Source organism: Myotis nattereri (genome assembly GCF_964212035.1).
Source record: "Myotis nattereri genome assembly, chromosome: 5".
Lineage (NCBI taxonomy): Eukaryota > Metazoa > Chordata > Mammalia > Chiroptera > Vespertilionidae > Myotis > Myotis nattereri.
Window position 1 is genome coordinate 110,103,833 of NC_138080.1, and position 27,796 is coordinate 110,131,628.

The 27,796-nt window shown below is 59.6% G+C and overlaps 2 protein-coding genes across 2 annotated transcripts in view; one reads left to right on the plus strand and one right to left on the minus strand.

Annotated features, from left to right (window-relative positions):
* The window catches only part of CHLSN (cholesin), a gene marked incomplete at its 5' end in the record, with an annotated part of 63,182 nt that overhangs the window by 2,576 nt on the left and 32,810 nt on the right, over nucleotides 1-27,796 (plus strand). The window contains 1 exon segment of the mRNA XM_081091734.1: nucleotides 2,727-2,865. Within this exon segment, the coding sequence (XP_080947860.1) occupies nucleotides 2,727-2,865 (139 nt within the window).
* Nucleotides 16,869-18,086, minus strand: GPER1 (G protein-coupled estrogen receptor 1; the record flags this gene model as incomplete). Its single annotated transcript, XM_081091731.1, has 1 exon — nucleotides 16,869-18,086. One exon carries the CDS (start codon nucleotides 18,084-18,086, stop codon nucleotides 16,977-16,979), a length of 1,110 nt encoding a protein of 369 aa, XP_080947857.1. The 3' UTR covers nucleotides 16,869-16,976.

Genomic DNA, 27,796 nt, shown 5'->3' on the forward strand with positions numbered 1-27,796 from the left:
GTCCAGTTGTCCCCGCTCCGCCGTGGAGGAGGCTGCTCTCTCCCATCGAACGGTCGCAGCCCCTTGTCGGTGGCGCATTAACTGAAGGTGGAAGGAAAGGGAGTTTTCTGTGCAAACGTTGTCTCAGATTCATGAGTTGCATCTCTTGGAACTATTAAAAGAAACCTTTTTATAATGTGGGAGCTTTTCCCCCCTTTTAACAAATAGACTTGGTGGTTAAACTTTTTAATGATAACTTACAGAATGAATATAGATTTAACTTAACTTTTATGGTAACTGTTATATAAATATTTGCTAAACCAGTGGTTCTCAACCTTCTGGCCCTTTAAATACAGTTCCTCATGTGGTGACCCAACCATAAAATTATTTTCGTTGCTGCTTCATAACTGTCATGTTGCTACTATTATGAATCGTCATGTGAATATCTGATATGCAGGGTGGTCTTAGGCGACCCCTGTGAAAGGGTCGTTTGACCGCCAAAGGGGTCGCGACCCACAGGTTGAGAACCGCTGTGCTAAACTTTTCTTATTTCTTCAACAAGGTAATTGGCTGGCAGAGTTCTTTGTCTTTTCAAAGCCCCTTTGTCAACAGTCTCGTATTCTTTCCAGATTTCTTATCACAGTGCTAATTATGCTTTTCAAGTATAGAGCCTTGAGAAAAGCAAGATAAAACTGAGCTGTAAAAAAATAGTTCCTTGTAACCCCACCCCTTAGGCAAAGGTTTTGTTGATGTCCACAGACATTTTCATAGCTAGGGGAATATATATACACAAATGGAGCTTTCTCTGTTGTTATGTCAGCATTTTCTTAAAAACAAAATTGGACAGTGGTTCTACATTTTTCATCCTATATCTGTAATGCGTTCTCATTTATTATGATTTTTAAAAAATGTTTTTATTGATTTCAGAGAGAGGAATGGAGAGGAAGAGAGATAGAAATATCCTTGATGAGAGAGAATCTTTTTTTTTTAATATATTTTATTAATTTTTTACAGAGAGGAAGGGAGAGAGACAGAGAGTTAGAAACATCGATGAGAGAGAGAAACATCGATCAGCTGCCTCCTGCACATCTCTCACTGGGGATGTGCCCGCAACCCAGGTACATGCCCTTGACCAGAATCGAACCTGGGACCCTTCAGTCCGCAAGCCGACGCTCTATCCACTGAGCCAAACCGGTTTTGGCGAGAGAGAATCTTGATTGGCTGCCTGCTGCCCTACCCTGCCGGTGGACGCTCACCCACTGAGCCACACGGCCTGGCTGTTGTGATTTTTGAATGGATTCCATTGCACTGGTTGATCCTGATTGACGTGTTCAGTCCCTTGTTTCTCTGTGATGGGGATATTTCCACTAAGGAGGAAGTGCCGGGAAATGCACGCGTGTGTCTGCAGGCTGGTCACCGTGTGGTCGCAGCTCTAGGGGCGCCTGTCCCCCTGCGTCACGATGCCCACGTGGCAGCGTCTGGGCAAAATGCTGCTCTGCCGGTGGGGGGGAGGGGCCTTCTTCCTGCTCTGCCCCCCCCCCCACACCCTCCTTCCCCCCGCACCAGCAGCTGGAGTTGGTTCCGTTCCTGCTTCTCCTTCCGAAAATCAGCCTGGTCCCTTCATACGTCCCCGCTCAGAGGTCCTGAGCCTCCACCGTTCCTCTGGGTTCCCCAGGCCGTGGCCCCACGAAGGCGCCTGGATTAGAACCCGTGGGCTTTTCTCTGTTCTTGCGCGTGGAGCTCGGTCCTGTGGAGCTGGAGAAAGCAGGTGCACTGGCTCCCATGCAGCCCCCGCCACATGTCAGCCCCTCATTGGCCCGGCGCTGCTGCTTCCTCGCGCCAAGGAGCCATCGCCGGTGCAGCACGGGCCCCACATGTGAGCAGCCCAGTGCTCTGGTGCGAGTCAGTGAAAGAGCAGGAAATAAAAATAACCCCAAATGGTCAGTAATCGGGGAATAGACACGTTTTTGTAATTTGCACTTTTAGAAAATTTTGATAGTCATTAAAATGATATTTCTCTTGCCCTAGCTGGTTTCCTGAGTGGTTAGAGCATCGGCCCTTGGACTGAGGGTCGCAGGTTTGATTCTGGTCAAGAGCCTCGGTCCCAGGCTTGATCTCCGGCCCCCGGTCGAGGTGCATGCGGGAGGCAACCAGTCGATGTGTTGGGCCTTTTCTCTTAATGTTAAAAAGCTTCGTGTTCGTGTTTAGTTAGAAATACAGAATACAGCCCAGCCATGTGGCTCGGTTGGTTGAGCATCATCCCATGTGCCAGGAGGTCGCGGTTCCATCCCGGTCAGGGCCCGTGCCGGATGGCAGGCTCGGGCGTGCAGGCGGCGGCCCGTGGATGCTTCTCCTTGCTTCCATCTCTCCCTCTCCCTTCCTCTCTGAGAAGTCAGTTAAAAAACACAAACATACAAAAAAAGAAATACAGAATATAGACAGGGTGGGGAAATTAGATTTACAGCTGTGAGTAAGTGGAACAGTGTATTCTTGTGTTATTATTTAGTAATTGTTGTATCATTTTTCATACGAAGAACTGTAAACCTACTCTTGCCGACCCTGCCTGTTAAAACCTCAGAAAAGAGAAAGGCATCCACCACATGGTTGGGTTGGTTGTCGGAGGCGATGACGCTGGGCGATTGGCCTCCGGTCACGTTTACACGTGCTCCGTGCTCCCTGAAACACCTTTGTGCTTCGCATGGGAGCACGTACAAGCATGGCCCTTCCCGTCTGCTTTCCTGGGGCAGGATGGCCGCGCCGAAGAGGAAAGCTCCCGGGATGCCTGGCGCGCCAGAGAAGAAGAACAGGAAGTTGAAGAAGGTGCCGGCAGCAGAGAAACCGCTGGCACCCGCAGCCCCGCAGGGCTCCACGGACGCCCGTCCTGAGGTAGGTGCAGCTCACGCGGCCTCGCCGTGGCCTAACCTGGAGGGACGGGTCGGGCCGTGCTGCTGGCATCTGGGTGGTGCGGAGGATGGCACTGGGACGTGTGGGCATGTCCAGGGTCCTCCGGACGCACTTCGGACAGACAGGAATCTCAGTCACTCTCAGGTGGGAACACCATGACTGTCCCTCAGCCACCAGATCTGTGTTTCCAGGGGATTTTGATGGCTCCACGGAGGCGCCAGGTGGTGAGGGCTGGCGCGGGGCCTTTGGGCTGTGCACAGGGACCAGGGTGGCCCGGCGGCCAGGGAACCTGTGTGTAGGAATTCATGTCTGAAGGTGTCTCATCTTAGCAGTGTAATCCCGCCGCAGAAAATGTGTGCCCGTGTCTATTACCACCACGTTCTGAGTGAGATTTTGCTCCTGGTGTGCAGTGGTCAGAGCAGCGGGAGATGCAGAATCAATCACGTGAAGGCAGGTTTGCAGACGGAGTCACGCCGTGCTGCGAAGGGTGGGCGGGGTAACCTCGCGTGAGCCGGTGCAGTGCCGTGTGGTCCCGCCTCGTGTCAGTGATCTGATCCCATGAACTGAGCAGCTGGACGCTCTGGCGTGGCCACGGGCTGCTCCCTGACTCCTGGCTGGCAGGTTAACCGGTAGAGACCTGCCGTCACACAGCTGGCGAGGCCGTCTCCAGCTCCCTCGGAAGGAAGGCTGGGAAACCCTCGGCTGGGCCGCCGGAGCTTGCTGCTGGCGGCACGTTTGTTCCCTTCCACACTGTATATCAGACCAGCCAGTGGCTGTGCCCCAGAGGGCTCCTGTCCCGGGGCAGGTGACAGGTAGCCTTTGCTCAGGACATGGGGGAAGGTTGTCGTGCAGGGGGACGAAGGGCAGGATAGCAGGCCCTCGGAGCCACTTAGAGCAGATGTCAGCACGAGTGTGTGTGGCAGCTGGGCCCGGGAATGGGTTCCCCGGGGCCACCATGCTGGGGACACCGTGGGAGTCTAGAGGTGCCCAGGGTCTGATGACTGGGGTCGGGTCACTCCAGGACTCCATCCGGTCGGCAGCTCTGCTCTCAGGAGGCAGCGTGCACCGGTTTGGCCGGCCGGCTGGGCAGCAGAGGAGGGCGGTGTGTGAAAGAAGGTGCCTGGCTTAGCTGGGCTGTGGGGCAAGAGGCCCGGCCAGCACCCAGGACCCCCACTTGTCCTACGGAGCCTCGGCCACTCCGTGGCTTTCGTGGGCTGTTTCTGTGACACTGTCCTGTTTCTGGGCCCTCCCGTTTCTTTGAGTGAACTAACTGCACACGCCGCCTTGCGATTGAGTTTTGTCGTGAGAGTCTCAGCTTCCCTCGTCGCTGCAGGACCACGCGCGGCTTTATGGTAAATAGGACCCGCGTTACAATTTGGGGGGGGGGGGTGCTCTTTTTGTTAAAAGTGATTGTCTTTTGTTATTAAAGTTCATGTTGGTTCAGAGAAATCTGGGAAACGCAGGAGAAAAGCAAGCCTGTGGGTGGGTCTCTCCCGTGTCCTGTGGTGCCCAGGTGTGCACTGGTCTGCATCTCAGGGGCAGGCCCGGCCTTCGGTTCAGTGTCCACCAGGTGCCAAGGGTCCAGCACAGGAGGCGGCCTGTGGGAGAGAGCGAGCCAGCGGACAGCCCCGGAGGCCCCCCGAGGCCCGTGCAGCCCCACCTGGCCAGCGGGGGCCCAGGGGCTGCTGGTTTCCCCCACAGGTGCTGGGGCCCAGCAGGTCCGGCACTTGGAGGGTTTCGGTGCGTCTCAGCGAGTCGGTCGGCTGGGGTTTGTGTCCTCAGGACCCTTGTCTTGTGAGGCCAGCCTCCCAGGAGGCGGAGCCACTGTTCCCGAGAACACACCCTGCTCCGCTGACCCCGCACCTGAGTTTACGGAGGGTGGCTGCCTGGCCGGGGAGCGCCTCCGGGCTTTGGAGCTTGTGGAAAAGTACCGTGCCCCTCCCCGCCCCCGTCCTGGAAGAACCTCTGGAATCCAGTGGAGAAGGGAGACGCCTCTGTCCCCAGGGACCTCTGTGTTGTCCTCCCGGAAATGTCTGTCTGGGCGGCCTGCGGGTCCCGTGTGGTCACTTCCCACAGCACCAGCGCCCTGGACCTGTGCCAGGATGGCTGAAGTATCCCAAGCGGTGGTACTTCATTGCCCTTGGGGGTGTCCCCAAGTTAGAGTCCCCTCCCCAGCTTGGCCCAGGGCTGTGTCTGCTCGTCTGACTGGTCCAGCTTCCTCCAGGGTCCATGCTGGCGCCCCTGTGCTGCTCCGGCCGTGAGGGCCTCTGCGCACTTCTCGCTTCTGGGTTTGCTCAGCTCACTGGCCATTAACCTGCACTGGCCCTTGTGAGCCTGGACTAGGGAGAGAGGGGTGCTCTGTGGAGGCCTCAGCATCACCGTGGTAACCATCTTGCAGAGGACCTGAGAGCGAGGGCCTTTGGATGGGCCTCCAGGCCCCTGGGCTGATGCTCTCCAGCAGGCCTCCGCGTGTGCCCTGCCTTCCCCTTCCCACAGCTGCTTTTTTTTTTTTTAAGTATGTTTTTATTGATTTCAGAGGTCGAAGAAGGGAGAGGGAATGAGAGATAGAAACATTGTTGAGAGAGTCATCAATCGGCTGCCTCCTGCACGCCCTTCCTGGGGATGGAGCCCACAATCCAGGCACGTGCCCTGACCCAGAATGGAACCAGTGCCTCTTGGTTCATGGGTCAACACTAACCACTGGGCACACCGGTCGGGCCTCAGAGCTTCTTGAACCTTCCTCGTAGCCTGTGCTTAGGGGCAGGACAGAGCTGGTCTCTTACTTGAATGAAAGGGTGGCGAGGAGCAAATGTTCCATGGACAGGATTGAGACGGGCTGCTGGCTCGGGTGCGTTTGAGGTTGGGAGGGGAGGGCTGGTGCGGGTTGGCCTCCTCCTCCCGCTGCTCTCCCTGAGCACATGTGTAGCATGTCTGTTCTGCCCCCGAGGGAGACAGCGCAGCTCCTGTCACCCTCGAGCCGGTCAAGCGTCTGCGCTTGGTGGTCACCCGGGCTGAGCACCCTCTACTGCTGTGAGCAGCCTCGCCGCCTGGAGACAGGGCGGCCGCAGGGCTCCTCTCGCCGCTCTCGGTCCCGGGAATCCCTGGTGTCTGCAAAGCACTCGCTCTTCCCCTTACAAAGGCACCTGAATGCTGGCTTCTCCGCGCCCCTGATGCCAAGGGCCGAGGTGGCGGTGCTGGCTCTCGGAGGCTGGGTCGCCTGCACAGTCACCTGTCCGGCCGGTGACAGAGGGGACGCCCAGGTTCCTGGCTCCGGTTACCTGGGGAGCACAGGAGGAGACACCTGCCCGGCCTGGTCCTGTAGAGCCGGCTGGGAACTGTCAGCGGTGGCGCGGCCGCGTGGGGCCGCTTTGCCCAGCACGGCGTAAGGAAGCACCGCGCTCTGGCGTGGCCCTCAGCTGAGCGTGAGGGGGAGGGGAGAGGCCCGAGGGGCGGGCCAGGCTGTCCGTCCTGCCCACAGTGACAGGTAACTTGGAAGGATAGTAGCCCCTCTTTCCCTTCAGAATGTGACGGGCACCCGCCATAGCCCGTTGGTCCCCCATGCTCCCAGGTGGTCTCCACGGGCATGGCTGAAACGTGACCAAAGGGTCGGACGGCGTTTGTAATCTTGGAAACCCAGCCAGTTACGTGGGCATGAGCTGCAGGCTCTTTCAGAGCAGCTAAGAGGCCGTGAACTCTGCGGCCGGAGCATCTGCCCGAGCCAGCAGACCTCAGACCAGTGGTATTCGCCGCAAGAAACGTTTCTGGTCTGGCAGTGGGCTCTTTGTCCTCAAGGGGCGGGGCTGCTAATCTGACCCAACAGCTCCCTGGGAGCCTGGACTGTTTTCCTTAGCAGAATTTCCTCTCCCATTGTTTTTGTTTTCTACTCTGTGACTCCTGAGCACTGGGCTGCCAGGCCTGGAATTGTAACTGACCGACTTGGGCTGGGCGGGCACCCAGGACAAGGAGCCAGGTCCGTAGACCAGGGTCAGTGACTGCCCTGCGGTTGCAGCAGGTGCCCCTGGAAACAGTGTCCGTGTGGCTGCCTAACTGTCCGCTCCTGGGATGTGCGCCCGGAGGGATGGCAGGGCAGGGTCTGCACCCCGAGTCTGATGACCCTGATGCCTGACCCCCCAGGGGCCCCGCTCCACGCCCCCCCCCCCTTCCTCCAAGGCAGCTGGGACTGCCTGTCAGCAAGCTTCTGGCCGTGCTCACCTGGTGGGTGAAGGATGGGCCTGTGTAGTTCACACTTCAGAGCTCACTGGTGAAGCAGACAGTTTTCAGCTATTTGTTAACGAGGCCCGCGGCACGGATTCGTGCACACCGAAAGGACGTTCATTGGAAGAAATATTGTAACTTCACTCCGCCCTTTATAACAGAAGTGTCAACAAATTCACGATCGACAATGACATGGAAACACACGCGTGCGATCGGCGCCAGCGCGAGCTCTGTGTGTGTGGTGCATGCGTGAGTCAACTTAGCCTCTTATAGAACAAGCTTGCTTCATTAGACCTGCTTTCTGATGCAGCTAAACTTTTTCCAGCCCAGCGAAGCACCCAACTTCTCCTTCAGGTAACTGTCAGCAACACAGCAGGAAATATCAACGCAAAGCAGATTATTATTGTAGATCACGCAGGGAGAACAAAGGGTAAAATATTTAATGCAGCCGTGTCTGACTATATTCTGCAGTGAGAAAACCTGACGTCATTTTCAAGGTCCACCATTTCTTGCTTCTTTTCAGTCAGGTCAAGTTTCTAAGCTTTCTAAATCTCCATTTTCTGGCTAATGAAAAGAAAATAGGATTCTACCGAGTCTCCTATCTGCCTACTCCAGGACTTCTGTGAGGATCAAATGATTGTTAAAGTGTAAAATGTTTCTACCTGGCTATAAAGCAAGTCGTGTTCCTGGGCTGAAGAAACACCAAGAAGGCTAGTCACTAGGGCAGTGATGGCGAACCTATGACACGCGTGTCAGAGGTGACACGCGAACTCATTTTTTTGGTTGATTTTTCTTTGTTAAATGGCATTTAAATATATAAAATAAATATCAAAAATATAAGTCTTTGTTTTACTATGGTTGCAAATATCAAAATATTTCTATATGTGACACGGCACCAGAGTTAAGTTAGGGCTTTTCAAAATGCTGACACGGAGAGGAAGCCAATTTGTTTCATGGTTTTTGATGATAATATTCTTCTTAGGAACTTTTTATGACAGGTGAATTTTAAATTTAAATTTTGATTTTTTTATTGAGGTTTAATTGACATAACATTAGTTTCAGGTATATAGCATAATGATTATTAAGAAGTCTTTCTTCTAGTTAATTATAAACACATTTTCTTACATGTTTTTCTCTGAATTTGATGATTTTTTTTTTAATTGATTTCAGAGAGGAAGGGAGAGGGAGAAAGAGATAGAAACGTCAACGATGAGAGGAAATCATTGATTGGCTTGCTTCCTGCACGCCCCCTAACTGGGGATCAAGCCTGCAACCTGGGCATGTGCCCTTGACCGGAATTGAACCCAGGACCCTTCCATCTGCAGGCCAACGCTCTGTCCACTGAGCCACACCAGCTAGGGCTGAATTTGATTTTTATATTTTGTTTTTTAAACTAATTGAAATTTATATTTGTGCTTTATGTGAGGTGGGAATCTGACTTTATTTTTTTCTCAGAGAAAGGTGCAGTCGTACCCTGTCATTCGATGTGTACTCTATCCTTTTTAAACATGTTAGCCCTCTAAACTCTTGGGCTTGCGTCTCATCCCAGCAGTCGGTCTGTTCTTCTGTTCAGTGCTTGGAACTTGTACTTAGATCAGGGGACATGGGACGCGGTGCAGAGTTCAGAAGGAATGAAGGATGCCGGCAAGATGCCCCCCATAGACACCCCCCTCCCCAAGCCGAGCTCATGCCCCAGGCACCTGCAGCTGCCCTGGGTGGAGTGTCCCTGCCACGGCGCTGGGCGCCAGCTCTGCTACCCTCAGTTTGGGCCTGAAATTCTCTACTCTTTTGTCGGCTCTTTGGTGCTTTATGAAAATAGTTGTTTTTTCCATTTTGGTCAGTGTTTTTGGTCCCCATCCCTCCCGCGCTCCTCAGAGCTGGTCTAAATCGAATTGGTTTGGTAAATGTCTTCCCTCGGGGCCAGCTGTGACGTGCCTCGGGCTTGGTGGGCCCATCTGCCACACCGTCAGTGCTGCCAGGCGGTGTAAATGAGCGGGCAGGCTGAGCCCAAGTCTAGGTTATTTGCCAAAGCGAGCTGGCAGGCGAGCTGGCCCCGGGGCTGTGGTTTGTACTGTCCTGGGCTCCATGATGGAGCCACCCAAGTGGGAAGGCGTTTCCTGGTCACAGCTGTGACGGGTTGGCCTCCAGCCGGCTGGCTCCCATGTATGAGGGGTCCCTGCTGCAGAGCAGCCCTCCCTGGCCTCGTGCCTCCCCACTCCGGGTCACCTGCTGGAAGGAGGCAGGGATGCATTTGAGGTGGGGGACCCTGAGGCCTCTCCTGTGGGCACTGTGAGGGAGGTGGCATCGCTGCGGTGGGACAGGTGGCCGTGGCACCGCACACAGGGCTAATGCGGGAGAGAACACGGCGTCTGCGAGCTGCAGGAGAACGTTTGGGTTGGAATATAAATTCGTCTCTGCATAGAGGGAAGTTCAGCCACCAGCACTGTGCTCATGGACACTTGTTGCTGAGCTTGGACACCGGTGCCCTCTCTCGGGACACAGGCCCTGACAGTCGTGAGCCGGAGTGTGGAGCCTCCAGGCAGCTGAGTCCCCAGCCCCAGCTCCTCCGTCTCATGGGAGGTGTTGACCAGGTTCCTGGCTGCAGCTGCCAGGACGCGCAAGGACACACCCCCGGGACACGGAAACCCAGCTGGAATCCCCGGGGGAGCCTTGTCCAGGATTTTAAAGGCTGGGGCTCAGGGCACGTGGCTCTGCTGCTCAGCCTCCGTGGGGACAGCCAGGCGACGCGGAGCTGCCCTCAGGTGGGAGCTGCGCCGTCTTCAGTGCTCGAGGCTGCACGTCCTGTCCCGCGGGCTCTGCACTCCCCGCTCCGGGGTCCGAGCTGGGCGCGGGAGCCACCACAGAGGGAGGTGCAGCTGCCAGCGAGGGCCTCTCAGAACCCGAGCCTCCGTGCGAGGGACATGCTCGGCTGGGATGGGGGAGGGGTGTTTCTGGGGTGCACTGGACGGATTCGGGAGGCGGGTAAAGTGGGAGACTTCTGAGGCTCCTCGCAGCACTCCAAGTCCCCCGTCCTCTGGGGTCCCTTGTCCCTTCTGTGTTCTGAATGGGGGGGCAGCTAAGTGTGGGGCCTGCTGGGAGGGAGCCCCTGGCGGGTGGGCGAGGTGAGCTCCCAGCGCAGGAGTGAACAAGTCACCTGTGATGGCGCTCACACAGGCCACAGGGCTGTGCCATGAGGTGCCCGGTGTTACGTTTTCTTAACGAAAACTTACTTTTGAAATTATTATAGATACGTAGGAAGTTGCAGGTCCCTGTGCCCAGTTCCCCCATTGATGACAGACTGTGGCATCAAAACCAGGAAGTGGACATGGTGCCACCCCAGACTCATTCAGGCTCCACTCGTGTTGCGTGTGCGTGTGTGTGGGGGGGTGCTCGTGTGTGGGGGTGCTCGTGTGTGGGGGTGCTCATGCATGGGGGGGGCGGTCCTCGTGGGTGCTCTGTGCATCCGTCACAGGTGCGGAGTCTAACCCTCGCAGACGGCCAAGGCACAGAGTGCTCCGTCACCCACGCCCCCTCGGGCCCCCGTTACAGCCCCTCGCCCGGGACCAGGGCACGAGGCTGTTCCCAGGGCCTTGCTTCTGCGAGGGCACGTGTCCTCTCGGAGGGGCACCGTGTGGCTCCTTGGGGTTGGCACGTGCGTGTGGAGTTCCTGGAGAAACCGCCACCTGCTTTCCTGAGCGGCTGTTGTTTCCCTAAGCCTCCCCACTGTCGCGCGAGACCCAGCGCCCGAGTCGCCACAGCGCGTGGCACGTCCCTGCTTGCGCTTCAGGCCTCGGTCCCAGCTCTCAGGTTTGGGAGGGGACAGCCCCTTTTCCGGGCCAGGACCGGCGGGCAGCACTGGCTTCCGCTGGCGATGTGGGCGTGGCTTCAGTGACTAGAAACTGCCGGGCGGCTGGTCTTGGGGGGTTTTCTGGCTTCGTGGCAGGTGGGGTGTCCTGCTGGGTCCCCCTTTGCCGTGCCTTGGTCTGCCCTGCCTGTGTGTGATGTCCTTGTCTTTCTCCAGGAGCTCTTTGGGCATCGTTTGGAGCAGAGGGGGGCTGGGGCGACAGTCTGGTCGGCTTGCAGGCTGGCCTGAGGGGGTGTCTCAGACTAGAGCGGGCTCCGGGCTCATGGTTAACCGGCTCCGGACTCATGGTTAACGGGCTCCTGGCTCATGGTTAACGGGCTCCTGGCTCATGGTTAACGGGCTCCGGGCTCATGGTTAACGGGCTCCGGGCTCATGGTTAACGGGCTTCGGGCTCATGGTTAACGGGCTCTGGGCTCGTGGTTAACGGGCTCCGGGCTCATGGTTAACGGGCTCCGGGCTCATGGTTAACGGGCTTCGGGCTCATGGTTAACGGGCTCCGGGCTCGTGGTTAAGCCGGAAGGACGACCGCTGAAGAGTTGGGAGCTGAGCAGCTGTCCTGCCACGGAGATGCAGCCTCCCCATCCATTCCCATTGGGCCGCCCTCCAGCTGTCCCGCCATCGTCCCGGCTCCGATGGCCCTGCGGCAGCCAGGGAGCATCTGTGAGCCCTGCTTCCTGTGTCAGCACAAAATAGCTCAGCAACTGTGACTTTAGAAAGCAGTGTTATTTCCTCTGATCAGACATGGCCGTGGTAAAGGAGAGCGAGAGAAAAGACAGGGAACACGGGAGGGGAGGGAACCAGAACAGGGCTCTACCTGCGAGGGCGCCGCGGGGCCGGGAGCCGCAGCGTCTCACCGCCGAGCGCTCCCTCTGCTGCGCCTTTCCTGCGCCCACACCGGCCTGTGGGACCGTGACAGGGCGGCTTGCGGGTTTCAGCTGCCACCTCGCTGACGCTGTGACACTGTGACCGCACTGTCGTGTGGCCGCCGTGTTTCTCTCCATCCTGTGCGCAGCTTGTCTTCTTGCACAGCTTTCTTCATGAAGCAGATTCCCCGTCGGTTGTTGTTTATGGCTCTTGCCCTAAACAAACAGCCCCTCCACCTGCCCTCCGCCCCCCAATGTGAATGAGAAAATGCCGCCCACTGGGCAGACAGCAGGACTCCGGGGGCGGGGTGTGTGTGAAAGCGGCTCCCACACAGGAAAGCAAGGCCCATGGTCGCGGGTGTGCTTGTGCGTAGCATGGGCTCAGCTTGGTTGTCAGCAGGTCTCCTCGGCAGCGGAGAACGTGCCCTGGTGAAACCACAGCGCAGGGGTCACGGGGTTCACTGCGCGCGCCAGGGCGGGTGCCCGGCCTCAGCATGGCGGGCTCTCCGCGCTCACACAGATGACCCTGAGGTCACAAGACTCACTGTGTTTAGTCCTTTCGCCATTTTTGAGGTTGAACTGAGTCTGGGTGGCCCGTCCGTCCGCAGTGCTCCCAGAGGCCCTGAGCGAGTCTGTTTTCTCGGCTTTAGGAGCGGGCGCCGTGTCTCTGGTGTCTTGAGATGGTTGGTTGTGGTGTGGAGGGTGTCACTGGGGCCTGCTAGAGCCGGGGGAGTTGTGCCCAGGGGTGCCCAGGGCTTCTCTGGATGCGCGTCTGCGGGTTGTCTCCCCGGCCCCTGCTCCATGGAGCCTGGGCGGGTGGTTCCTGGTGCAGGAGGACACCACGCGCTCGGGGAGGGAGGGGGGCCTTCCTTCACGGTGACGCACACTCAGCTCAGGAGCAGCATCCCGGCCTCGTCCACAGCGGACGCGGGAGCTCCGGTTCAGGGTCCGAGATGCAGAGTGGGGGCTGAGGCCGCTGCTGGCTCAGCTGCGGATTATTTTTGTGGCGGAATGACGCGCTTTCCCAGGCGCCGTCGCCACAGCTGGGAAAACAGTGGCTGCTCAGCAGCAGTTTCCCAGGCACAGAGCTCGCCTCCTGCTGCTCGAGCATAAACATGTCCAGTTTAGCTCTCGTCCTGTGGGCGGTGTCGGGGCCGCGGCCCTTGTCGTTTGCACGGCCCCCTCCGCCTGCACCTGGAGCAGCCAGGACGGCGTCGGAGCGCCCGCACCAGAGCCCGGCTTGTGTGTGTGCTCAGACATAACACCCTGGAGCTAAAAATCGCCACGGGGTTCACTGACAGCGCTGCCATCTGCACCTCGCGAGGCGCGGCCTAGAACCAGGAGGTTGGGCAGGCGAGGCCGCTGTTGGGCAGGGACTGCACTGTGGCTGCAGGCACTGGCCGGGACCAGGGATGTGGCAGTGCCCCCCACCCCAGGGCACGGGGCTCCTGTACCAGGTGGCGCGGCAGATGTTGGGAATGAACCAGGAAGAAGGGCCTGAGACCGAGGTGGAGGCTGACCAGTCGCCAGGCGATGGAGCAGGAGGACGTGATTTCACAGTCCAGAGGGGAGTGGCAGGGCTGGGCGGCTGCAGGCCCTGAGGGAGCCTCTCCCCACCCCCTGCACGTCTGTGTTTGGAGCGGGGGGCAGACCAAGTGAGGGCCGACGGCTGCACTTGGCAGGAGGTGACCTGGAAGCGGCCGGCGTGCCCTCCTTCTCGCCTACTGACCTCACCTTACGTCCGTCCTATCCGGCTACGGGCACGGCCGGCAGCCCAGGGCCCGGTCAAACCCTGGGGGCCCTGCTCCTGGCAGCAGGGGGACGCACTGGACGGGAGGAGTCCTTGTCACAGGGCTCGATGGCGCTGCTTTCATGTGACTTCAGGGAAGGGCTGGGGCAGGTAGACGCTCACACGGGGCGGGGCGGGGCGCCTCGGGACACTCAGTGGGGGCACCAGGGGCGCCAGGAGGGGACGTGAAACAGCAGGAGCAGCCGGAACAAGCACTGGGTGGGTCGCCCGGCACCACGCGGTGGGGCCGCTGCGTCTGTGCGAACGAGCAGCTTGTGGCTCAGTCTTTGCTCGTGTGGCTGCTCTGAAAGCCTGGGGGTTCTGAGGAGCGTCCGACTGTGGAGCCAGACCCCACACCAGTCTCCTGTCCTCACAGCTCCAGCAGCTGCTGCTCCTGCGCCCAGCCAGAGTCCCCTGAAGCTCGGTGTCCACTGAGCGCCTCGCGGCGGGCTCCCCCAGAGCGTCCGTCCACAGCCTCCCGCTGCTCCCTTGCTTAGGCAAAATCCTGTTCTCACTTTTTTCTTTTATTGTCATAAAATGCACCCAACATAAAATGAACTCTTTTAGCCATTTTTTTTCTTTAAATACGTTTTCACTGATTTCAGAGAGGAAGAGAGAGAGAAACATCAGTGATGAGAGGGAATCATTGCCTGGCTGCCTCCTGCACATCTGACCGAGCCCACAGCCCAGGCATGTGCTCTTGACCAGAATCAAACGTGGGACCCTTCAGTCCGCAGGCCGACGCCCTAACCACTGAGCCACACCGGTGAGGGCCCTTTTAGCCATTCTTCGATGTAGCGTTCAGTGGCAGTGAGCACGTTCACATTGTTGTGCATCCGTCACCACCGCCATCTCCAGAACTTTCTCATCTTCCCAAACAGACTGTCCCCGTGAGCCCAGGCCCTGGCTCCGCCTCCCCCCTCCTGTCTGTGGATCTGACTCCTCCAGGGCCTCGCATTCACTCTTGGCGCCTGTGTTTCTCTCCCGTCCCATGAGGGTCAGGTGGCCACGCAGAGCGCAGCTCTTTGGGCCTTGGGTCTGGGGGTGGTGAGGACAGTGTGCTTTGGCGTGCAGTCACTGGCCCGGTTTTGAGCTTCCTGCCAGAGGTTGGTGTGGGAGTCCATCATTTTATTTATTTTTTAGTATATTTTATTGATTTCAGAGAGGAAGGGAGAGGGGGAGAGAGAGAGAAACATCAATGATGAGAGAGAATCATGGATTAGCCGCCTCCTGCACGCCCCACACTGGGTAACGAGTCCACAACCTGGGCCTGTGCCCTTGACCAGAATCGAACCCAGGACCCTTCCGTCTGCAGGCCAACGCTCTATCCACTGAGCCACACCAGCTAGGGTGGGAGTCCGTCCTTTTAGGCGCTCGGCTTTAAGGGGGATTGGACACGTGCTGTCCGAGCCACCCTCGCCCGGGGTCGGGTGGGGGATGGAATTGTGAGACTCAGGGGACTTAGAAAGGGACTCGGGGAGCCCTGAAGCAGGTCTCCCCTCGGGCAGCTCGGGGCGCTGCTGTGGGGGAGAGCTCTGTTGTGGGGAAGAGGGAGGACCTTTGCATTTAACTCTGTTTCTTGGAAGGAGCTGCTCGATGAGACCAGTGTCCTCTGAGACAGTGGCCTGCTGGGGTTTTCTTCGTTCCTGGGCCGTTTGCATTTTTGAGTCAGCAAAGAAAAATGCCATGCTGTTGGCCAGGGACGGAGTGTTCTGTGCTGGGCCGGGTCTCAGGAGGATGTCCCCCGTCTCTTGTTTGTTGAAGCAGTGACTTCTCTGGAGGACCCAGGTCTCCTGGGGCCTGGGCGACTCACCTGGATCCAGGTGGTGGCTCGGCGAGACAGTCCACGCAGCTGGCTCCCTTCAGAGCCTGTGCAAGGGCCACGGGAACCACAGACTCGGGACAGCCCATTCCTCCTAGAGGACGCAGGGCGGGAAACGACCCGAGGACCCGCTCATTCATGGCTGTGCGGGGGGTGGGGGGCGCACAGGTGCTCTGTGTGCAAGGACCCTGCCACCCGGGGGGCTCTCGTCACCTGAGTCGCAGCTAGCATCCTGTGATAAGCACTCGGTGGAGGCCACCCAGGAGGACCCTTCGGATCAGTTGATCTGGTGACCTGCATTCCCTTGGCTTTTAAACTTGTATTTCCAGGCGGGATCCGCACTCACTGTTCAACAGCAGGAGTCAGATCCGTGGGAGAGCTGATGTTTTCTGGGTGTGTGACAGCTGCAGCTGCAGGCGTGAGCACACACTCGCCTGCCCGCCCGAGGGGGGGGCGGGGGCAGAGACTGTCAGATACCCCGAACCTTTTACGGGGCTCTCCCAGGCCTCATGCTCCCGGAAGCTGGTTCAGTGCATCCGGGGCAGCCTGTGGGGGCCCCGCTGCTGTCCCGGGGCCCATCCCACTGGATGGACAGACCTGCCCACTTCTCAGGACCCCGCCTGCGGGCTCGCTGACTGCCCGGAGCTGCAGCTATCCCTGCAGGACTGCGGGTTGCGCTTGTGCTGACAGCCTGAACCTTCTAGAAGAGTGAGGCCGCGTGGAACATTCTGCCCAAGGATGGTGCAGCAGGGCCCAGACCCCCAGAGATGCCGCCATGTCCAGGGGCTGCAGTGAGATGTTGGCCTAAGAGCTCTTATGTGAGTGAGGAGCCGCATCGCGCAGGAGACTTTACGGGCTCCGTGAGCCCCACCCGCCCCGGGAGGGAGCTGCTTCGAGAACCTAGAGGCACCAGCACACGAGTTTTATTGACAGAGCTGAGCAGTGCCAGCCACCACTGGTGTTACCTCTTTACATTTTACCCAGAACTATTCTCACGGCGTCCTCACTGCTCCACTGTCCCCGCGAGCTGGAGCATCTCGCCGTGTTCCCGAGCCGCCCCCGGGGCCCCTCCACTCCGCTGCTGCAGAGACGCTGCGTCCAGATGGAATGGAGGGAGCGATGGTGCCCAGGCAGCCTGAGCGCACAGGTGTCACTCTCACCTGGGGACCAAAGGCACTGGGCAGGCACGCAGCGTGCGGACACAGACGGGGCAGTGGCCTTGCCAGCTCAGCTCAGCCTTAGGCTCCATTTCTCCTGAGGGGCAGGCTCCTGGCGAGCTGCCTGGCATGAAGGTGCTCCACCAAAGCGCCCTCCTTGCTGCTGCCGTGAGACAGTCTGCGCGGAGAGGGCCACGCGGGTCCCAGGCCCGTGGCATCCGTGACTGCCATCGGGAGCACGGTGGTGGCACAGCTCTGCAGCAGCTGGTGCAGGTGCCTGAGAGCTCGAGGGTGGCAGTGCTCCAACTGGGAGAGGCCCTGGCATGCCCTGACCCCCTCGGTGCCCTCGCCCGGGCGGTGCTGAGGGCAGGAGCAGCTCCCGTCACGCCACGCTGCTGAACCTCACCTCTGGCTGCTCGGCATCCGGAATGACGGCCTTCAGGGCCGCGTGGCAGAAGCGGTTCAGGGCCGACACGCTTGTTCTCTGCTCCATGTACAGCCGCAGCTTGAATCTGAAGGTCTCCCCAAGGAAGCTGTAGATGAGGGGGTTCAGGCAGCTGTTGGAGAAAGCTGCGAGGTTGACAATGTGGCCGGTGAGGGGGTAGGCATGGCGGAAAGACTGTTGGCAGGGCTCGGCGCCTGGCTGCGCCTGCTGCAGGAGGTGCACGCTGATGAACACGTTCTCGGGCAGCCAGCAGATGAAGAAGACGAGGACCACGGCCACGATCATGCGGAGCGCCTTCTGCCGGCGCGGGCGCAGGCCCCGGCGCCTGTGGGCCTTGACGAGGACCCGGGCGATGAGCGAGTAGCAGAGGCCGATGATGGCGAAGGGGATGATGAAGCCCAGGGTGACCTCCAGCCACTGGATCTCCTTGACGTCTGCGAAGCAGAAGCAGACGTCCCCGGAGTGCTGCAGGTGCACAGCGGTGAAGGGCACCAGCGTGGCGGAGACCGAGGCCATCCAGATGAGGCCGCAGCTGAGCCGGGCGTGCTGCTTGGTGCGGAACAGGCCGCAGCGCATGGCCTGGGCCAGGGCGAGGTAGCGGTCGAAGCTCATCCAGGTGAGGAAGAAGATGCTGCTGTACATGTTGATCTGCAGGAAGAGGGACATGAAGGTGCAGAGCACGGCGATGTCGTAGTACTGCTCGTCCAGGTTGAACACCTCGATCAGCGAGTCGGCCACCAGGATGAGGTCGGCCGCCGCCAGGTTGATGAAGTACAGGTCGGGGACGCTCATCCTCTCCCGGGTGCTGAGGTTCACCACCAGGATCAGGATGTTCCCCACAAAGCCGATGGGGAAGAGGAAGACGGTGTAGAGGCAGGAGAGGAAGAGCCCGATGGCGTACTGCGGGTGCGGGTGCGCCGCCAGCTCGCCCGTCTGGTTGGCTAGTGCCCTGCCGGCCAGCACGCCGGACAGGTTGAGTGCCACGGGGGTGCCGTCGTAGGCTCCGGGGTGGGTCTCCATGCCAGCGACAGGCGCTCGGGAGGTCATGCCCACACCTCCACCACGGGCGGCCTTCAGGCTCTGCCGCGAGGCTCTTGGAAACCCGTCTTAAGCAACACATCCATCTTGAGAAAGAAAGGTGCTGTCCTCAGAAGTGGGCCGGGGTCTGCTCTGCAGGAGGCGGCGGGAGGCAGGCGGGCTCTGCACGACCCGCTCCTGCAGGCACCTGGGAGCAGAGGGGCGCAGGGCGCCCTCCACCCTTCATGCTGCAGGCAGGTGCATTGTGGGTGCGGAAGGGCTCCCTGCAGGTGTGTCTTCTGGGAGGACAAGTGCTGCTGAGCCGAGGCAGAGAAATAGACGCTCCCCCAAGGGCTCGCTGCTGCGGACGGACAGTGAGTCAGCCTCACCCAGGAGCCTCTGACGGTCGGTCCAGTGGCTGGCTTGTGAAGCAATGTGGAGACGGGTTGGAAATCTTAGGAAAACTACTGTCTGTCAGGAGAGGAGATAAAATTTATGTTGGCAGCTGTTGGAAGAGGAATAAGCAGGAAGGGAAAAACCCAGCTTTTCTGAAAGACAGTGGGTCCCAGGCGCCGTGGGGAGACGGGGTAGAACCTCTTCTCTGACAGGAAAATGATCCAAGAAATCTCGCTTCCTTGCTAAGCCTCGCACTAAGTTTAGATGCCGAAAATGAAACTTTTTTAAATAACATGGCATGAAAGACAAACTAAGGAATGAAAATGGTGATTGTTTTAGGGAACACTATTGAAATTTTATTCAGTGTGTTGACAATTACTGTCACACCTAACATGTTCTGTAATGCTGTTTGTAACCTAGCAACTCGGTGACCTGGAAGTGGGCAAGGCAGTCGCCCTTTCAGCCGGCTCTGGGGGCTGGCGGCCGGCTGCTGGCCGATGCGGGCAGCTCTGTGGAAACTGGGGCTTCGGGTCTGCACTTCACTGTCATCCCCCAAGTTCTCTGTGGGTCGGCTGCGTGCGGTATTAGGTCACAGTGCGGGGGAGTGCCCCCTGGCAGTGGGCAGGCCCCACAGCACACAGGACGGCCCCACCCAGGGACCCAGGGAGGGACGCGCCCGCTCGAGGGCAGAGAAGCCCAGAGGAACCGGCTGGTCCCACTAAAATGGATTTGAATTGTTGATTTGAGAGTTTTCATTTAATCCCGGGAGGCCATGAGGAACCGATTCTGAAGAGCTGCCAACCCAGACTAGACATTCCTAGACCTCGCACTCGAAAATGCTGGAAACTAAAGAGAGAGCCAGCCCCTCTGCCCAGCTCTGTGTCAGGACCCTTTGCCTGGCGGTCGATACCTTTGATTTTAGTCTGTGTTTTTAGAGCCTCTTTTATTTCTTTGTAAAAACTGCCCTGGCTGTTTGCTTTGCTCTTTAACTGGGAATCCTTAGGTGCTAGGCGGCTCTTAGGGGAAAGCGTGAGGTGAGCGGGCGCGGCGGCACCGGCCTCCTCCTGCGTCGGCACAGGGGCTGCAAGGGAGCCTCCACCCAGGCTGTGTCCAGGAGGAGGTGCAGGGACGGGGCTGGCCGCGAGCACCCACTAAAGGGTGGGGAGCAGTAGACGGATGCGCCATCGGGTGGGCCCCCACTGCTTGTCCATCGAGAGAAGCCAGGCCACATTTTGTCAGACCCATCAGGCTCGCGTCCTTGTAAAGCGAGTGGATCACTGGTGCTTTCTGGGCGGGCAAGCGTTTTCATTAAAGGAGGACAGAGGGCTGTGCTGGCCGGCGGGGCTGCAGGCGCTGCCTGTCCTGTGGGCGCCGGTCCTCACTGGGACACGGGCGAGAGCTGGGATGCAGCCCGCACACCGAGCCTCCCGAGTCACACCGACATCATGAGAGCTGAGTGGGGGTTTTCTCCCACGGAGCGTGGCTCTACCCAGAGGTTGGGGGCCTCGTGCCCCTGGCCCCAGCTGGTGCCCAGTCTACCCATATCCGTGCCCAGCTGTCACCCACAGTGGGCTGCACACCCACCTGAAGGCAGAACCAGGAACCCAGACAGACTTACCTGTGCCGCAGCCGGCGCCCCGCCCGTGCCCCTCTGAGCAGACCCCCCTGTCCTGCAGGGGCTCCTGGCCAGCCCAGGTACTGTGCTCACGGCCCCTGGCCGCTGGCCGCACACGGGAGGAAGGCTGGGGCCGTGGAAGCGGAGGTGCCTGTGGTCCTCACGGAAGCCGAAGCGTCGCGGCTGCCCGGGGAGCAGCCTTTATATCTGCAGGCTCTGGGGCTGGGCCGCCCCTGGGCTCTGGACGCTGGGCAGCCTCCCTCCGCTGGAGGCCTCCCTCCGAGAAGGCCAGGGTTAACCCTTTTTCTGCCGGCCTTTTTCCTCCCACACTGGCAGTGAGCTCGGGCTTCAGTTCCACTGCCTCCTTCACCCACTGATGCAATTTTTTTACTTTGAAGGGAGTGTAAATAGGTTTTGTCTGTCCTTTAGATAATAACCTGTCACCATTTGTTGAAACTTTAAATAGTCTTGCTTGTTTTAGCAACTGACTGGCCTTAAAACTAAACACTAAATGTTCTCAGCTTGGAGATAGCATTTGAATTATATGCAGAGACTTTACCTGGGAATTGCATAGACATTCGCAGAAACTTAAATTTAAGAAATAGCAGGTATTTTGGCAAGTAAATGAGGAATTGGATTTGTTTTTCTGCTCTCGATGTTAGCCATGTCTCAGCTCCCCCTCCCCTTGCTCACAAGCCACCTGTGTGTACCTGCCCTGCAGGTGAGGACGACAGACCTGAGACCTCTTCCCGCCACGGCAGGTGCCTGCCTGAGGGACCAGGACAGAGTTAGCTCCGGTTCCCAGTGCCCACCTGCTGGTGGTCAGCATCATACCTGGAGAAGGGCTGGCAGAGCGAGGCCAGAAGGCCGATGGCCCAGGTCAGGGCGCAGGGACTTAGGGACCTCGTGTGCCACGTTCGGCAGTTTCATAAACATCACATTTTAATGGGTCTCGTCCTTCCTGCCTGGTGTTTTTTTACCTTTGCAGTTTGTTAAAAGCGGGAGGTTGCACTCTGAGTGATCTGCGTACTGAGCACGAATACCTCGGCTGCTGCCGCACCGGCACCGCAGCCGCGTGCGCTTCCCAGGGACGCCGGCCGCTAGGCTTGATGCCGGCCTGGCAGGCACGGGCACTGAGTCCTGTGGCCCAGTGGCCAGAGTGCGTGCCGCAGCTTCCTGTTGTGCACGAGTCGATGGCCGATGAGCTGGGAGGCCTCCTGCACGATGATAACCACCATCGCCCAGAGACAGGTTCTGGGAAAGACAAGTCTGTTTGCAACAGAGAATTCTGCGTGCGTTTCTATGGAAAAGCACTGACCCCGGGTCCTCCCAGCCTGGGTCCCCGTGTGATTCCAGTGTGAGCTTCCTGACCCTCCGAGGGACGCGGTCGCACTGCGACGGTCGGATTGTAGGCACACCTCGGGCCGCAGCAACGCCAGGCAGTCTCGGCGCTGCCGCCTGAGCCACCATTTAGAGGGAAGGGAGCCCCGAGAAAGTCCAGCTTCCTCTGCAGCTAAGTAAATAAAGTGAAGCCAAGCCTTGAAATGCCAAGCGTGTCCCTTAAAATAGCTGTTTGCCACTCGCGTTCCCTGGCCTGTCCCAGCGCTGCGCGGCTCCGGAGGCCACTGTGCCTTCGCGTTTGCCCTGGGTTCCCTTCGGGGTGATGGCCCTGTGGCTGGTCCCCAGTTCTGTGCTTGAAGCTGAAATCAGCTGAACTGGGGCAGCCGGGTCTTGGGCCCCGTCTCCTGGAGCTCTGGGTGGCTGTGACCCGTCAGCCTGCCCCGAACTGGGCGTGGGAGGGACGGCAGCGTTCGGGATTGCCGTCCCCGGGCCCAGGTGAGTCCGTGTGAGTTCGCACGGGTGGCGCACACCAGGCTCTGCCCTGGGGGAACCATCCAGTTCCCGGGCTGTTCTGGAATGTCAGGCTAAAATCTGGGGTCCCGGTCCCGGCCCCACCTTATGTGATCGTCAAAGCTGTGTCCTCAGGGAGGGCCCCAAGAGCCACACAGGAAGTGTCCCCCTCCCCCCTTTTATTTTTTAAATATGTTTCCATTGGTTTCAGAAAGGAGGGGCGAGGAAGAGAGCTAGGAGCATCAATGATGAGAAAATCATGGATCGACTGCCTCCCACACGCCGTTAACGTTAAGGCTGTGGCCTGTGTTCTTGGGCTGGAGAGTCTCCGAGCTGAAGCAGGTCCTGCACGTGCTCCACTTCTCTGGCCCAGAGCTGTGTCCTGGCTCGTCCTCTCCAAGCTCCCGTCCTCAGGGAGGGGAACTGGACCAGAGTCGCGCGGTGCATCCCTGCAGGGCCAGCCAGGCCGGCAGCTGGGGCCTAGGAGCCAGGACGTGGTACTGTCAGCTCCCAACCGTCCGTCCACCCCAGCAGCAGGTTCCTCGCATCTCACATGTGGGGCTCGGTGTACAGAGAGGACCCCGCTGCCAGAGAGAGAAGGTCCGAGAGCCGACAGTTCGTTCCGTGGCTGGTTCCCCAGCTGCTCCCTCGGCTGAAATGCCTAGGAACTCGGGCCGGGCACACCTGTGCTTCAGGCCTTGCGCAGCCACGCCCAGCAGCCCCTGTAGTTCTGGAACCAGTCTGACAAGGGCATCTGCGGCTGTGGTTTCATAAATTAATTCAGGCCCTTCCACTCCTGGCCGTGCACGAGTCACAGGAGGGAACCGTTAAAAGTCAGAACAAAGAGACGACTCTTTTCAGACAACAGGCAGTGCCCCCCTCCCAGGCCTGTCCCGCCACCCAGGGTGATGGCCCACTGAGCGGCGGCCGTGGAGAGAAGGGGGGTCCTGGACTGAGTGCGCCCTCAAAACACGAAGCCCTGGGGCCGAACTGGGGACGGCCTGCTGCGAGGGGAACCCAGGCTGCAGAGGGCTGGCCTGCGGTCCAAGCCCACCAGCCACACGGGACATCTCACCCCAGAACAGGGAGGCCTGGCGACCGAAGCTCAGCCACAGCTCAGGAGGGCCTGCTGGTCTGCCTGCCGAGCTCACACCGTGCCCCTCAGAAGGCAGTCGGGGTCAGCCCCCCGGCGGGAGAACGGTTCACCTTCTAATAAAGACGACCACGGGCGAAGGAGCGGCTCCGTCTGCCCGGTGCTGGCTGGCTGTGCGGACGCTCCTGCGGGGAGGGCCTCCTCCTGCCCTGCCTCCGCCTCCTGCCCACCGCGGCGGGCCTGCTGTGAGCCGACCTCAGCCGCACACTACGGTGAAGGCTTCATGAGTATGTGAGCAGAGAAAGGACAAGTACAAGGAGAGCTTTTGGGAGCATTTACTATTTTAATGTATGTTCAGAAGCCACTGAAGTAGCTAAGACCCAAATCCTTCAGAAGGAGGGATGCAGATGTAGACGTGAGAAGTGGGGCTCACAGGCACGAGTCGGTCCTCAGGTTGCAGGTTGATGTTAAGCATTCATCACATACACATCCAGGCAGCGGGGCACCAGCTATCGCCGTTCAGAGACATGGAGGGACGCAGGTGCGTGTGACTCGGAAGGAAGCCAGCCTGGGGGCTGCTGCCATAGCTCCAGCTGCATGGTGGGCGCTGGGAGAGGCGAGTCCCAGGGACAGCAGGGTGCGGGCTGGTGGGGCACGTGGACTTAGCACCATGAATACTCCCGGTGCTGGGCAGGGAGTGGTGTGGGCATGGAGTCCTGACAGAAAGAGTGGGGCTCTCCAGGGCAGTTTCCCGGCCAGGGGTGCCTCCCCGCATGTCTCTCTGTTCAGCCAGGAAACTCGGGGTGCGCCCAGCAGGAGACGCATGTGCGCCTCAGAATAAGCCTGCTGCTGGGCTCGGTGCTTTGTGTTTCCTATGCGACTGCCTTTCTGCAGATGCTACAGAGAGAAGAGGGCCTTTGAAACAGCTGCTCCCTGGGCCGCCAAGGCGTGTGCCTTGCGCCACACCAGCTGCGTTCCTGCTCTAGGCCTGTGGGTGGCTTCTCAGACCTGCGATGGGACCCACTGGGAACCACAAAACAGCCCTTCCTTGTTCTTGGCAGCCGTGAGGTAGGGCAGGGTTCTGATGTGGCCACCAGCTCATTAGCATCATGTCTTTATCTTCGAGATGCCTTCCTCGTCATCCCCCTTCCCAGCCAGGTACGCCCCCCGACCAGCTTCCCCAGGCTCCCCGGCCCCGACTTGAGGGGTGTGGGTGTTGGTCTGGGTCAGGGGATCGCACTGTGGCACACATTGGGCTGAAGGCCAGAAAGCGTTTTCAGTAGGTGCCTCCCAAGCAGAGGATCCGGACGCCCCACAGCAGGTGCGCGCTTCCGCGAGCCGCATCCCTCACTGCAAGCAGGGCGACTCGGCACCCGCTGGGGTCAGGGGGGCCGCCGCCGGCCTCTGGCCTCTCGTCTGCGGCAGGCGGGGCAGAGCCGCCAGGCAGGGTCCGCCTGCAGGGCTGGTGGAGGAGGCGGGTGCCGGCCGTGGTGCAGCCCTGCGCACCCAGCACCAGCTCCGCCAGGCTCATGAGCAGCTCGTCCCTGGGGGACCCCACATCCCACTGCCACTTCAGCGGGGCTTGCTGCAGGAGCGCCATGCTGTGAGCGGGCGGCAGGAGAACGTGGCCGGGGCGATGGCCAGCACTGCCAGGTGGGCAGAGCCCAGGTCCCTCGGGGGCAGAACAGCCCGCCAGGCCCGCTGGGCAACAGCAGGGTGAGGGATGCCAGCTCCAGGATGAGCGCGAGCCCGAAGCCCAGGCCGACGTTCACAATTCCACACTCGGGCCAGGCGGTCAGCAGGTCCAGCTGGCACAGGACGGTCCTATGCAGCTCCCGCGCATGCCCAGCAGGGCCACCACTGCCAGGGAGCTGCAGAGGGCACAGCCCCCCAGGGCCGCAGCCCCCCCACACGCCTCGGAGTTGCCTGGGTGGCCGGGTATAGACAGGATGGGGGGCCCCGCAGCAGGAACACGAAGAGCATCGCCAGCTGCACGTACTGGCACTGAAGTAGCAGGTGTTGGACAGGAAGGAGAGGGCAGCACAGCCCAGGTAGGTGGTGGCCAGGTAGTCGGCCGGGTGGCGACGGGGAGCGAGAGCAGCGTTGCCAGCACCTTGGTGACCGTGAGGTTCATGAGGAACATGTCCAGGCCCCCAGCCTGGCGCGGCCCCAGATGAAGGTGGTCAAGTTGAACAGTCCAGTTGCCAAGCTCACTGGGACACACAGAGCCACGCAGACCTGCACGCACCTGGCAGTGACGCCCTGCACCGCCGGGAAACGCGTCTGCGGTGCCATCTCAGCACACGGCTGCGGCAGGCACCACAGGGTGATGGAGCCTGGTGGTGACTGGGGGTTCTCTCCCCCTTCCCCTCTTCATACCCTCCCCCCACACTGCTCCTTACACTGCAACGAAGCAGACGAGGCTAGGAGGTAGCTTTGCTGTTTGTCCAAAGGAAACTGAAGGCAGTGAGATGGGAAACTTAATTCTACAGGAATACTCGGGGCGCCCGGGTCCCTGCGGCCAGTGGGCGGCCAGGCTGCAGACCCGGGATCGGGAGTAGCGAGGGCATACAGCCTCTCCCTGTGCAGCGGCTGGACTGTGTCGGAAAGCCTGGTCCTCACACACACAGGCTGTTGGGTGTTGCTGTGGGCTCTTCTCTCTGTGTTGTGGGAGGTGGCATGTGGAGCCAGAGCAGCCATCCCAGGGGACTGCCTCGCTCGTCTTGTTCCTCGAAGCTTTGGCCTGGGCCAGGCACGGTCGTGTCACAGCTGCGTGTAACATGAGCAGGACAGCGGCGCCCTCTCTACAGGACCCAGGGTGCCAGACCTCGTGTCTGACGGCAGCAACCAGCTGTGTGTGGCCACGAGTCGCCCGCTCCGCCTGGCGGTGCCACTGGGAGTCCTTGCTCCTTTCAGGCACCCACCCTCCTTCCTCGTACAATGCCCATCTCCTCCTGGGTCAGGCAGGGCCTGGGTCCTGCGAGTCTGCTCCCGCGTCACAGTCCCTTGATCCCAGTGAAACCTCACCTCCTGAACTGGGCTTTAGGGCGACGGCGTCATGGGCACCCACTGTGCCTGTTAGGCTGGAACCCTGCTCCCTGGACTGACCCTGCGTCCCCAGGCCGCGCCAGGCGGGACTCACACTGCTGCCGGGTGATGGCCTCCATCCGCCTGTGCTCGGGTGGTGAGCGGCGGCCCAGACAGGAGCAGCGCGGAAATTAAGACGAGTGACCAGGCCGAGAGGAAGCCGTTTGCAATGTCTCCTTAATGAGGGTGAATCGGAAGGCGCTTCTGAGGACATGGATGGTCGGTCAGAAAACAGCATTAGGCCGTCCCCGTGTCCGGACTCTGCAGCCGCCGCGGAGCAGCGCTTCCTGGGCACTGTCGTTGCCCCCACCCTCCCTCGCCTGTGGCCGTCAGCTCTGCCATCTGACGTGTTCAGCAGGGTCACCCCCCAGTGGATGGAGATGCGCGTGTCCTGGTCTGGCCTCAGCCCGATGGGCAGGCTTGTGGGCTGCCTCTTGCCTTGTTATACGCTTTCTCCAGAGGCAAGGGGTCTGCCTGCGGGAGGTCCAGCTGGACCGTGTCTCCTCCTACCCCCACCCATAGTGACAGGCCATGGCCTCAGCGTCCACAGATAGAACCCACCTGCCGGCCACTGTGGGCCACTGAACTCTGATCGCAGCCCCCTTTACAGCAGTGCCACGCAAGCACCTGGCCCAGGTGGGCGTCAGGCACGGTGCTGACAGGCATGGCTCTCTGCCCTCCTGCATGCCCGGTCCTGCTGCGGCCTCTCACCCATGCCCAGCTCTCAGTTGGAATAGGCCGGACCCCCAGGAGCCAGAGGTGATGCTCAGGGGGGCTTGGCAGGAGCCTCGTCTGCAGTGCTGGACCCCCTCTCTGCACTCCACCACTTCTGGATTTTACTTGGAAAGGTAATAGGACTAGTCCCCAGTCCACACCCCCTTCCTGGCTCCTTTATACCCTGGGCTTCTCTGGCCTTGACCGGCTTCCCTCCAGCCAGTGCAGCTGCCGGGAGGGCTCCCGGGAGGCGAGGCCTTGGTGACATCAGCAGGCTGGCTGAGTTCTCCCCAGGAGCCGGCGCTGATGAAAGCCTTTCTGTGGGAGCTCATCAGACACTGCAGGGACGGGGGGACCCCCCTGACAGCGGGGCGCTTGGTTGCAAATGACAGCATCTAGGCCTAACCCTAGATGGTTTGGCTCAGTGGGTAGAGCGTCAGCCTACGGACCAAAGGGTCCTCGGTTCGATTCCGGTCAAGGGCACGTACCTGGGTTGCAGGCTTCTCCCCGTCCTGGGCCCTGGTCAGAGTTCGTGCAGGAGCAACCCTTGGATGTGTTGCTTTCACATCCATGTTTCTCTCTGTCTTTCCCTCTCCCACTCTCTCAAAACCAATGAAAAAATACCCTCAGGTGAGGAGTAACGACGACGACAAAAAATTTACACGCAGCACAGCTCACTGGTGTGGGTGTGTCCTGCACAGGCATCTAGTCACAGAGCCACCCCTCTGGTCCTCTGGTCAGTCCAGTCCCATCCTCCACCCCAGGCCCGCAACACTGCTTTCCGTCCCTGTGTCTGACTTTCCCAAAATGTCCACTCGTGTGGCCTTTGGCGTTGTGCATGGAGACTTGCCGTGATGCGTGTCAGAGCCTCATTGCTGGGCAGCCTTGGACCGTGTAGATGTCCCGTGCTGGTGTATCTGCTCACCCGCTGAGTGACGTTGGGCCATTATGACTACAACTATAAATATTTGCATGCAGGTTTTT